The sequence below is a fragment of the Pteropus alecto genome, unplaced genomic scaffold, assembly GCF_000325575.1.
Source record: "Pteropus alecto unplaced genomic scaffold, ASM32557v1 scaffold1701, whole genome shotgun sequence".
Taxonomy (NCBI): Eukaryota; Metazoa; Chordata; class Mammalia; order Chiroptera; family Pteropodidae; genus Pteropus; species Pteropus alecto.
The window spans coordinates 26,044-38,026 of NW_006430561.1; the positions used below are offsets into that span (position 1 = coordinate 26,044).

The 11,983-nt window shown below is 57.8% G+C and overlaps 1 protein-coding gene across 2 annotated transcripts in view; it reads left to right on the forward strand.

Moving 5' to 3' along the window:
* Positions 1-1,395: 1,395 nt before the first annotated feature.
* ZNF185 (zinc finger protein 185 with LIM domain) overlaps positions 1,396-11,983 on the forward strand; it is a 47,816-nt gene continuing 37,228 nt past the window's right edge. For both annotated transcript variants that reach the window (XM_025049170.1, XM_025049173.1), the window contains exons 1-11: positions 1,396-1,451; positions 1,626-1,749; positions 2,158-2,223; positions 4,375-4,413; positions 4,518-4,595; positions 5,446-5,535; positions 6,153-6,239; positions 7,235-7,318; positions 7,612-7,653; positions 9,138-9,221; positions 9,671-9,760. In XM_025049170.1, coding sequence (XP_024904938.1) covers positions 1,418-1,451; positions 1,626-1,749; positions 2,158-2,223; positions 4,375-4,413; positions 4,518-4,595; positions 5,446-5,535; positions 6,153-6,239; positions 7,235-7,318; positions 7,612-7,653; positions 9,138-9,221; positions 9,671-9,760 — 818 coding nt within the window. In that variant the 5' untranslated portion in view covers positions 1,396-1,417. The remainder of the gene's footprint in view (positions 1,452-1,625; positions 1,750-2,157; positions 2,224-4,374; positions 4,414-4,517; positions 4,596-5,445; positions 5,536-6,152; positions 6,240-7,234; positions 7,319-7,611; positions 7,654-9,137; positions 9,222-9,670; positions 9,761-11,983) is intronic.

Below are 11,983 nucleotides of genomic sequence, written 5' to 3' on the forward strand. Positions count from 1 at the left end.
GCCAGCTGGCGGCAGGGCCCGGCTGCTCGGGTCTGGCCCTGGACTGGCCCAGAGGGTGGCAGGCCCCTACAGGGAAGGCTGCTCTGCCTCAGGATTATGCTAGCAGAGTCAGGGCTCCTGCTTCCCATCATGCCCGCTCATCTGAGCCTCCAAATCCTCTCTTGAGGTCCAAGAGGCCAGCTGTGACAAGTCAGGACTGCGACTAGACCCATAACGCGGGCCTTCCGTGTCCGTGCAGCACCAGGCCAGTCCCAGCCTCTAGAACCAGCTTCCTCACCCCAGCCCCTCCTGGGGCGAACAGGCTTCAGGGTGCTGTGAAACCACAGAGACCACTACGGCCCACCCCTCACTGGCCACAGGAGGGCAGCACTGGGCCGAAGGGCCGAGAGTGGGCAAAGAGATAGAGCAGGGCTAGAAGACAGGAAGAAAAAGCAGAGCACAGGATGTCCCCAACTTCCCAGACACAGCAGCAAGCCTTCACCAGATGCCCACCCTTGCCCGGTCCCTGAGGACCACTAGGAGCTGGCAGCTGGGTCCCGGGCTTTCCTCACTGGAGATGGAGCCAAGCCCTGAACCACCCAGGGCTGTGCGTCCCCAAGCTATGATCGTGCTTATTGAGGAACACCCACAGTCCCCTCTCCAAGTGGGGACAGGTTGAGAGTCACTGCCGAGTGGCTCCTGTCTAACCGTCCTGTGATCTTTGCTGTGCCAGGCAGGTGGTGCCAGGCACTTGTAAGACATTTTTGCATTCTTTCCTTACAGCGATCCTGAAGGGTAGACCTTTTTTTTTTTAACCCCCACTTTATAAATAAGAACACTGAGGCAGCCTGGTGAGGTCAGCTGACCAGCCCGAGGTCTGTCAGACAGCGACTAAGAAGTGAGAGAAGATGATTCAACCCAAAAGTGGCTGGTCCCCCAGCCTCCGACACCCCTGCTTTCCCCAGTCCCTCCTTCTGAGTCCACCAGTGCTGGCCCTCGGAGCCTGTTAGTCTGTGTGGCACTGTGAAGGCTCCTTCGCTACCGCTCCGCCTACACTAGCTGGGACCTGTAGTCCGGCCATTAGAACTGTCTAGGAGGGCTTGCAGTCTGCCCTTATCAGCCATCTCTTGAACAGACAGCTCCTGGCAGCCCACGCCTTGCTCCCCAGGAGACCGTCTTCCCCTGGGCAGATATATGGGTGTGCCACTCACGGTGGCAGATCCAGTGAGTGTTCTCTCTCTGGCCCGTACCTGCCACCCAGGACTCTACGAGCTCTTGCTTCCCAATGCCCAAAGGACAGTCTGGATGGTCTTACTGTGCCAGGGATCACATAGTGACCCGCAAGCCATTATAAATAAATAAAGTGACAGACACGTGCTTGCCTTTGCCCCAGGAGCCCTGTTGATTCAACTGAGAAGGAACCCGCGGAGCAGACACCATGAGTATCTCAGCTCTCGGAGGCAGCAGCAAAGGTAACGCCTGGGCTCCCTCTCGTCCCTCTCAGTCTTGGGTTCGGCATGTGGCTGCCTTCTTCCAGGCTGGCCCTGCAGCAAAGTGACAGTGGCATATTGGGAGGGCTGGAAAGGAAGCCCAGGGTTCCGGGATGGGGCTCCCCTCCTGAGGCTGTGTGGCTTTGCCCCTGCCAGGCAAGCCTCTCCCAGCGGGCGAGGAAGAGCGCAGTAATGTCCTCAAGCAGATGAAGGTGCGAACCACTCTGAAGGGAGACAAGAGCTGGATCACCAAGCAGGACGAATCGGAAGGCCACACCCTGTAAGTCCCGGAGGTCGGGAGGGCTGCCAGCAACGGGGTGGGGCTGGGGTTGTGCTCCACAGGTCCCGTCCACACCTGGAGATGCTGAAGGCCTTCCATCATTCAGAGCTCAGCCACGCAACGTGGCCACAGGCCAGAGGGGCAAGGCAATGCACCTAAGGGCAAGACTTGACCAAGATCACGGGGTGGGAAAGCCCCGGGCGCCGGGGTGTGCATGTGTGCATTCTCCTGTGACATATGGAGGCAGGCCAGGTGAGATGCGAATGCTGGGTGAAGTTCTTGGGGTACATGTACCGCACTTCCGTCAGCTGCCTCGGGGCCCAGCGGGCAGCCTCTGGGATGGAGGCCACGAGGTAGCTGATGGCACGGGTCTGGGAGCCGCTCTTTTTGGGACCCCTCTTTCTCCAGAGAGCTGCCCTCTAGCCGCAGTCGTGCCACATCCTTTTCTTCAGCTGGGGAGATCCAGAAGGCCAGGTAAGACGTGGTACCCAGGTGGCCGGTGGGGAGCCCCACGCTGCAGTCCTTAAGGGACAGGGAGGGAGCCCGTGCTGAGAAGGGACGTCGGGGTCTGCAGTGAGTCATTTGACATCCACGAGAAGGATATATTTTTTCCACTCTGCCCCCTCTTGGGAAAGGGAACTTAAGAGTCACTGGGTCCAGTTCCCTGGCCTTGCTATGTGGCCTTGGGGCTGGCTGCCTCCCCTCCTGGGCCTCCATGGTTCCACCTGTCAACTGGGATCAAAGATGTCCTTGAGAACCCCCTGTGGGGAGGGAGACCACCTCTGAGGTGCTTTGAGAGTCACCCATGAGTCCCTCCGTAGGTAACCCTGTTTGCTGAGTGCTCCTTGTAATAGGCATGTCGGGGGAGACACACACATTTGTGCCAACTGTCTCTGAAGTTCAGGATGACACATTTTGACAGCTGGCCGAGGGGAACTGCCCATCCCCTCTCTGTTTTGAGGACTTTTGCATGGACGTGTCCAGGGAGGCTCTGCAGGAACTGCGCCTGAGAAGCGAGGGGGTGAGGGCCCCCAAAATTCAGGCTCAGTCCTTGCTCCAAACAGCTGGCAGTTGGCAATGAGTACACTATCAACTGAGGTCCTTTGTCAGGTGGTGGCAGAGGCAGTGGCAGCAGCTGGAAGGGAAGGGTCCAAGTTCACTGCTAGCCCCAGGGGCTGCCTCCACTAACTGTGGCCTTGCCTATCATCCCTCAGTGACTCAGCACCTGCCACCTGACAGGTCCTGTGCTGGGCACAGAGGACACAGCCCTCTCCTCAGGAAACTGACATCTTAGCAGGGACCATGGATATGACCCAAGTAGAGAGATGAACATATAAGAGAGAATTGTGGTTAGTGAGGTTGGCCAGGACCTGAGGACGGTTCAAAGGTAGTGGATGCGTGGGAGGACTTGTTTACTTTGTAGGGTATAGTTCTCACCTTGAGCTTTGGTTTCGGGGTACATTTGGGAAGCATGTCCTGTGACTCAGGGCCCAGAGCAGGGGTACCCGGAAGTCTACATAAACCTTGGCTCCCATTCTCCCCCCAAGGCTGGGGGTGGAGTCCAGGGCTGACCAGGGGCCAGGGCCTAGCCTGTCCAGTACAGAGATATTTTAGCCAAAAATATTCGTAGTGGCTAGAAGGGGTAAAAGTGACCTTTCTCTCTTGGGTCCCACACCAAGAAATAGGGTTCCTGAAACCTGGTCACCTCCAGGAGACTGTCTCCGGTTAAGGACAGAGTCTACACACATGGGATCCCTTTAGACCCCGCTGCTCCAGCCTCACGCTCCTGTTTGTACGCAGAGTTCTTGTCTCTTGCCCCTGAGCCCTGGCTGCCCACGCTGCCAGCCCTTGGCTTTCACCCCATTCCCCTGAGTCCTCTGAGCCTCCTCAGCTGTCCCCAAGCTGGGAGTGCCGAGCCCGTGGAGCCTAATGCTTTCTAGCCACTGACCTAGCCTTGGCCATGCCCTTGGGTCCCAAACATCCATGAAGACTTGTGATGTGGGCGTCCCAGGGGCTGGAGGAGGGGAAGCCCCAGAGGCATGGGAAGGGAGGGTCAGCTGGCCTTGGGTGGCTCATGCCTGGGTTCTGCCCCTCGAGCTCTGGTGAGCCTTCCTGGAAAAGGCTGTGCGGAGGAGGGGTCCGGTCGGGAGCCCCGTGACATGGCCCGAGCCCCGGGCCTCTGACATGGAGCCTCCAGCCTGAGCTGAGCCAGCTCCAAAAGCAGAGGATGGGAGGGCTGTTGGCAATCCCAGAAGACCTGTCACTCAGGGGACCGCTGGGCCCTGGCGGGACAGGGAGAAGCCAAACTTTGGAGGGTTTGTCTCTGCAGCAAATGCCCAACCATAGACCACATGTTCCTGGACACCTGCTGTGAGCCCGGGCCATCAGCCACGGGAACTTTTCCTGGGGAGGATGAGAGAGACAGGGAGAACAGAGCAGAGCAGGCACCAGGCTATGGGTACAGGGTGGCTATGTCTCTTGGGAAGCCCCTGGCGACACCTCCCCTTGTTCTGACTGGACTTGTTCACCCACCGGCAGAGCCGCTTTGTCGTGGTTGGGGGCAGGAGAAAGTATGGCCCCCTGGCAAGGCGTTGCTTCACTTCATGCTTTTTTTTTCCTCGGCAGGCCTACGAGCACAAGGGCTCCCAGTGGCTATATCATCCGGTAGGTGATGGCAGGACCCGGCCCGCCTCCCCGCGCCCACTCACACTGCCCCCTGGCTTCTCCCGAGGAGCTCACTGGGCTGCTTCCTCTGGGCTCTCTTTTAGGGGTGTGTTCACCAAGCCCATAGACAGCTCGGCCCCGCCTCAGCAGCACTTCCCTAATGCCAACGGAGCTCCGAAAAGGTGTGTCCACGGGGTGCTGGCCGGCCAGCCAGTGGGGGGCTGTGAGGGCCTGGGCCGGGCTCATGGCAGAGAGTACTCTGCTCATTACTGAGCGGGAGGTGGGTGGCAGCTGTTTCTGTATAGGGTTGAGCCCTGGAGAGCAACACAGGGGCGACCAGAGGCAATGGGTTGGGGCAGGATGCGGCTGCATGGCAGGGACTGTGAGTCCCCAGGTAGATACGTGGCCTGGTTCAGTCACTCTGGTCTCTGAGCCATTACAGGTGACCTTGCCCTTGAGCCAGTCCTGACTTTCAGGAAGCTTTGACTTGCTGATTGACTGCAGCGAGCTGTATGCTTTAGGCCACTGGTCCCCAAGCTTTTTGGCACCAGGGACTGGCACTCCTATGAGAATCTAATGCCTGATGATCTGAGGCGGAGCTGAGGCGGTGATGCTGGCGCTGGGGAGCGGCCGCAAATACAGACGTAGCTTCCCTCGCTTGCCCGCTGTTCACCTCCTGCTGCCCAGTTCGTAACAAGCCCCACACCAGTACTGATCTGCGACCTGGAGGTTGGAGACTCCTGCTTTGAGCCGCCTTCTTCCCGGCAGGCTCAGGTGGCATACTGTCAGAGTAACTGAACCGGAGTTCTAGCAGAAAGTCAGGCCCAAGGGGGCTGGGTCCGCCCTTGGCAGGAAGTCTGACCTGCTCAGGGTGCTGCAAATGTTCTGGGTGTCCGGCAGAGCTGACAGCAGACAGGAAAGGCCACCAGCATTCTGTCATCCACCTACCACATGCCTGCTGGGCTCTGCGGGCAAATCTGGAGGCGAGAAGGAGCCTGCGGGTGGGCACATGAAAACTCCTTGCCTCTCCAGCACCGCAGGTTTGGTGAGAGCGGCTCCCGCTGGGCCTCTCCGCCCCTCCTCCTCTGGCTACAAGATGACCACCGAGGATTACAAGAAGCTGTGAGTATGCTGTCGCACACACAGCTCTGTTCCCTCCTCCAAGGAATGAGCCCAAACACCGGCCTGCTGAGGACAGCGGGCCGCTTCCCCGGACCACAGTCCAGGAGTACTAGTCATGCCGGCCTGACGTCTCAGCCACTTGATGCTCTGGCCAGGAGGCCACCAGCTGGTGACAAGCCCCGGAAAGTTGGATGTCCAGTGGGTCTTGAGAAAGGGTCATGGGTCATGACCCTCCGGCTGCTTCTGGCTGGCTATATTTCCTGGACAGGCCTCTGCACCCCTTTGGGCTGGGGCCTGATAATCCTAAGCATGCTGCTGCCTCCGGAAGCCATCACTTATGGGCGTTTTGTGCCTAAATCTGAGCTGCTTCTTGGATGTCAATCTTTGGGGTTTCCTCTGGGGTTCCCCTCGTGGCCCATACCAAAAGCCCACTCCTGTGTGCCCAGAGGTGCGGGTTCTGTCTCTATATTGTTTGTTTCTTGTCGCCATTGTCCCGTGACATGGAGCGGCTAGGGAACGTTTCTGGAGAAGGGGCGGGGTTTGAACTGGCTCTTAAAGGACAGTTAGGGAGAGAAAGGACGGCCGGCCCTCAACCCCTCCATCGCCCCCTCCCTCAGGGCACCTTACAACATCAGGCGAAGCTCAACGTCAGGGGCTGCAGAAGAGGAGGACGTGCCGTTCTCTTCCGACGAACAGAAACGAAGGTGACGTTGCCCATCGGGTGTCCCAGGGGTGGGGCCGGGGACCAAGTCTGCGCAGACCGGCGAAATAGGGGTTGTGCCAGGTGGGGTGATAAAATTTGCAACATGTAGGACATCAGTGCTGACCTGTGCTCTGGAGAAGTGCTTGCTAGCAACAGCTGTCATCCCTTGAGACCCAGAGCCACCCACATAGCTCGGGCAGCTCAGGGGACCCTCTTATAAACTGTCTACGGGGCAGAACCTAGGTATAGAGGTTGGGAGAAAGCCTCATCTGTGGGTGGACAGAGGGTGGGAGGGACATGCTTCAGGACTGCGCGTCAGTCTGTTAAAAAGGATCCCGAGCAAATCGGACCAAAATAGGCAGCGCGGGGGACGCCCAGTGTGTGCTGTGTGTGCAGAGTCAGGGCTGGGCCTGCAGGTCTGGGGGACAGGGCCAGGCTCCAGAGGTTCCAATACCCCCCACCCCAAAGTAAAGCAGGCACTTGGACAGCAGCTAGGCCCTAAAGGAATAAATGCACCCAGGCTCAGCCTGTCTTTCCCCAATCCCAGCATCTGCCAGCCCCTCTGTGGCTCCGGAAGCAGAGCAAAGCCCCCTGCAGATGGGCAATCCTAAGGGCAGAATGCACAGTGGCAGGGGTCCCCGGGCCTGAAAGGTGCTGGGGAAGAGCCAGGCCCCCTGGCATCCATTGATCAGTCTGCCACCAGCTGGTTGTGTGACCTCATGCAAGTCCCTACGGCTCCGCCTGCCTCAGTTTTCTCATCTGTAAATCATGAATGACTAGCACCTACCTTCCTGGGGCGTCAGGATTCAAGGAGCCAGCGCGGATTGGCAACATCCTGTGTCGATAAACGTGGGCCGCCCTTCCCTTGGTCTCTACTTCTCTGCAAACAGTCTTCGGAGCAGGCACTAAACGGGGTTCGCTCCCTTGTTTCAGTGGGGTGTCTCGAGCCATCCCGAGTACCTGCCCTTTAGATGTCCCCTCCCTACGCCACTACAGGTCAGAAGCTGCAAGCAGTGTGGTGAGGAAGACGGCCCCCCGGGAGCGCTCCTACGTCCTGTCAGCAGCCAAGAAGAGCACCAGGTGAGTGGCACGGTGGGAGACACAGCTCAGCCACCGGCTGGAACAGTCCCCCTCAGGGCCCTGGTCTTCCTGTGCCTGGTGAAGGGTGTGGTGCCTGGGCCCTCCCAGCCGGACCTCTTGGGATTCTCCAGTACACTTTCTGGAAAACTGAGGGGTCTGGCTGCTGCCATCAGGGCAGGCAGGGTGCTAGGAATGGGAGAGAGACCCAGGACCCTCTGCGGTGGGGTGATCGGGATGCCACCTGTGTAATCCATGCATCCTGCACAACACATCACCCTTCTGCCTCCTTTTAGCAGCCCCGCCCAGGAGACGCAGGCGCCGTTCATTGCGAAGAGGTAAGTGTCAGCAAGGAAAGCCTTAGAAGCCTGTCGCTGGCGGTGGAGAAGCCTTTCCTGTCAGCTGTACTAGGGGAAGGGTCATGTGGTGGGGTGTGGTAGCTGTCCCTGAACAGGGATAGTTGTGTGGGACTGCTGGCTTCTGTCTGGAGGCCAGGTGAGCACCCGGGTGGCCATGGTGGCACATATGGCACCAGCAGCCAGTTCTGTGAAGATGGGAGCCTGGCCGAGAGAACAAAGCGTATGGCTGCAAGCTCCCATTTGCCAGTAGCTAACAGGGCTGGGTGCCTGACCCAAGATGGAGCCGTAGTATTTCCAAGGGCCTCTGGGGTTTTGAAGCAAAAGCAGCTATGGGGACGTACACGAGTCATTCCCTTGCCCCCCACCCCCACTACCAGGGACAGGCTGGGCAATGCCCTTGCAGGAGCTGCACTGGCCTGGGGTCCAGAGGCTTGTCATTGGGAGCCCCTGCCTGGCCAGGCCCTTAGGAGTGACCATGACATTGGAGATGGGCCGTAAGGGGTGAACAGGATTCAACAGGGAATGATCAGGACATCAGGACACTCCAGCTGAGCAAGGGAGGGCTGTTGCCATTTGGTGAAAAGGACATCTTTTGGGAGGGGAGACTATCTGGGGAGGACAAGGAAGAGAGTTCTGGAAAGCTGAATTTTAGGAATGTTGCATCAGGTAGATAGGAAAGGCCTTCATGACGAGCTAAAGACTCAAAAACGAGGAAGCCGACATGCCAAGTGTTCTAGGTACAGGGTCCCACTGGTGCAAAGGCCCGGAGGTGCGGATAGCATGCTGCGTTGGAAGAGCAGAAAGACTAAAATGCAGCCAGTGGAGGGTGATGGCAGAGCGAAGGAAGTGACAGATGAGTGTGCTGTTAGCGGCTGTATTAGGTTCCTAGGGCTGCCATAACAAAGTACCACACACTGTGTGACACAAACACTGTAAATGTATCGTGTCCTAGTTCCGGAGGCTGGAAGTCCAAGATCAAGGTGTTAGCAGGGTGAGTTCCTTCCGGAGGCCGTGAGACAGAATGGCTCCCAAGAGGCTCTTCTGGCTGGCGGCGGCGCTGCCATCCTTGGCGAGCCTCGCCGTGCGCATGCGCCACGGTGGCTTCCGCGTGGCCGCCTTCTCTGTGTGTCCACGTGCAGCTTTCCCTCGTCCCATAAGGACGGCAGCCTTGGATTTAGGGCCGCTCTCCTGCCCGACGATCTCACCTAACCCTGACTGCGTCTGCAAAGACCCTGTTTCCAAATAAGGTCACATCCACACGTCCCAGGGCGGCATGGACTTAGGGAGGACACTACTCAACCCAGTATGCCGTCCTTATCCCAAAACAGAGTTGACAAGGCCCCAGCCCGCGCCATCTCCTGGCCATAGAGTCCAGTGAAAGAAAGCACGGGCTTCAGAGGCAACTGAGCAGGCCACGGGGCCCTGGGGACAGGTGCTACATCTGTTTCTCTTCTTGCCCAAAGGGTGGAGGTGGTGGATGAGGACGGGCCTTCTGAGAAAAGCCAGGAGCCACCTGTTCTGGCGAGATCCCCTCCTGGATCCAGCAGGTAATCAATCAATGAATCAATCACTCAATCAATCAATCATCTCTGCCTGGGGCTGGTGGCTTCCAGGCTTGCCTGCCACTCAGTCACTGTGGTATCTCTGCCAGGTCATCTCCTGGCAGAGCCTCAGAGTCAGTGTCCCCATGTGCCCAGTGACAGGATGGGGCACAGAAATCAGTAAGGGCCTATCTGGCTGGATGTCCTAGGGCTGGAAGGAGCAAACAGCTCGGCCTTCAAGGAGAGACCACTGCACTCCTGTCTGTTCAGTGATTATCTGTGTCACGGGGTTGGAGAGGGTCCGCCACCAGGGCGCCAGCCCTGCCACTATCAGGCTTGTTCAAGGTTCTCCTACAAGTTGGCCAAGTTCAACCTGCCAATGCCGTCCTCCCCCTCCTGCCGGGGAAGGACGCTCTGCAGTCCCCAGCGCTGTTCACAGATGCCTTCTTTGCCAGTGTGGACGGAGGCCGAGCCAAAGTGTCTCGGGCGATTTGGATTGAGTGCATGCCAACTCCGCCGAGCCCTGCCGGGAGCCGGGAGCCCAGGTGGGTGCCTCAAGCTGACTCTGGCCTGCGAGCCAGTCAGACGGGAGGGTCTGGCAGTGGGGTGACAGGGCAGGGGCAGGCCGAGCGCTGGCGATCTCCCTGCAGGCGGGGCCCTGATTTGTCCTGATTTCTGAGCTCAAGTGTCCGGGCAGATAATGGTGCTCTCTTGTCTGTGGATGAAGAGCGATCAATACCTCCTTGTACTCCGTGCTGAATTCTGCTAAGTCCTGCCGAGAGTGCCACCTCCCTGTTGTCACTGCTGTTTAAAGCACCTGCCTGGATTGGGAGCTTTGCCTAAATCCAGGTCTGCTACAAGCTGCACCTCTGTGCCACCCGTTGAAGACCCCGAGGCCGGAGGGGCAGAGCACCTGTCCCTCCAGGTCACTTTCAGGGGCCCCAGCAGCTGTTCCAACTCCCATAATGTCACTGTGAGCCCCCGTTCCCCTCTCCAACTCAAGCCGCACAACCATTTGTATGTCACAACAGTCCTCAGGGCCACCTCCCCTGTGCCAGGAAGGAGACAGACCACCTGCCGCGGCACGGACTGGTGGCAGAGAGTAAGCTGCAGAGTGCTGGGCTGGGAGGGGCTGAGGAGGTGGCGGCAGCGGCTGCTCTGCCAGAAGGCCCCTCCTCTTCATTCAGCCCTTCTTTGGATTCTTCCTATGTGTCTGGACTTTTGTCCATAAGAACATTTGAACAAGTGGAAAGATTTGAGAACTGTTGACAAAGTAGCACTGATAGGGCTTGGTGACCGATGGGGTCTGTGGGCTGGCTTACTTTGCTAGGGCTCCTGTAACAAAGTCCCACAAGCAGCGTGACTCAAACAACCGAAATGTATTGTCTCCCAGTTCTGGAGGCAGAAATTCTGAGATCCAGATGTTGGCACGGTCGGCTCCTTCTGAGGCCTCTCTCCTTGGCTTGGAGATGGCCGTCTTCTCCCCGTGTCCTCACGTGGTCGTCCCTCTGTGCGTATCTGTGTCCTCATCTCTTTTTGTAAGGACACCAGTCAGATTGGATTAGAGCCCACCCCAATGATGTCATTTTACCTTAATCGCCTCTTAAAGACCCCGTCTCCAAATACAGGCACATTCTGAGGTCCCGAGGCTGAGGACTTGAACATATGAGTTTTCGAGGGGCCACGATTCAGCCCAAAATACTGCACATCTCTGATTATTCCTTATTTCTCTCATTAACGAAAGCAATGAATGGTTTCCGATGCTTTTTAAAGCAATATGGAAAGAGAATTAGGTTGTACTATATGATGGATTTGAGAGGCATTTTCACATTTCTTCCAGAAAATTTCTTTCAATGCTTACTACCCACCACCTGGCTGTCATAGCAAGATGGCTGCCTCAATTTGCTGGGGCTGCTGTAACAAAGTACCCTAACTGGTGGCTCACACGACACAAAGGTCTTGTCTCCCAGTTCTGGAGGCTGGATGTCTCAGATCAAACTTGCCTGTGAGGCTTTGGCCTCACAGACCTGGAACTGGAACAGAAACAGAACTGGGACCAGATTATGGAATGTTCCAGACACCAGAGATATCTTACAATGAGGCAGACTCCTCCGGGAAGGAGGGCTGGTCAGGCAGGCGTGCTGCTTCCCTTCCAGTCTGCAATCATGAAATATCTAGAACCTACTGGGCAGCTTCCAGGTGAGCTGCTGGCCGGTCCTAGGCAGCCCTTCTCTCGGACCTGGCCCCATCAGGCCCTGCAGTGGGCCAGGCAGCCATCATCGGTCCCGTACGCCCAGCTCCTGTCTGCCTGGCTGTCTGAGAAAGGCCAATCCTGGCCGTGCTCCTGAAGGGTCCCCGTGACTCAACAAAAGCCTGAGTCCCGCAGCACCTCAGAAGAAGCTGGTTTACGGCAGAGTGGGACAGGACAATATGACAGCCTTGTCCCCAGTCATGACTCTGCCCCGTACCCCCTCGGCTCAAGTCAAAAGGTCAGTTCTTCATCTCATGCAGCGGGCGAGCCGGGAGGAGCTCCCCTGTCTTAGCTGCCAAATGCTTTAGACTTCGATGAGGACTGAAAGTTCGGGATAGGAATTGCCACACAAGGACGCCCGCAGGCTGTGTCTTTGGCACTCACCAGCTTCTCTTTCCTTCCATCGGAACTCTAACCTTGCTCCAAATTCCAGACCTGCCCGGGCATCCCAGAGGGCCCTGAGCTCCAAGTGTCCACGTCTGATCTACTTGTCTCCACCATCGCCCCCCCCCCACCC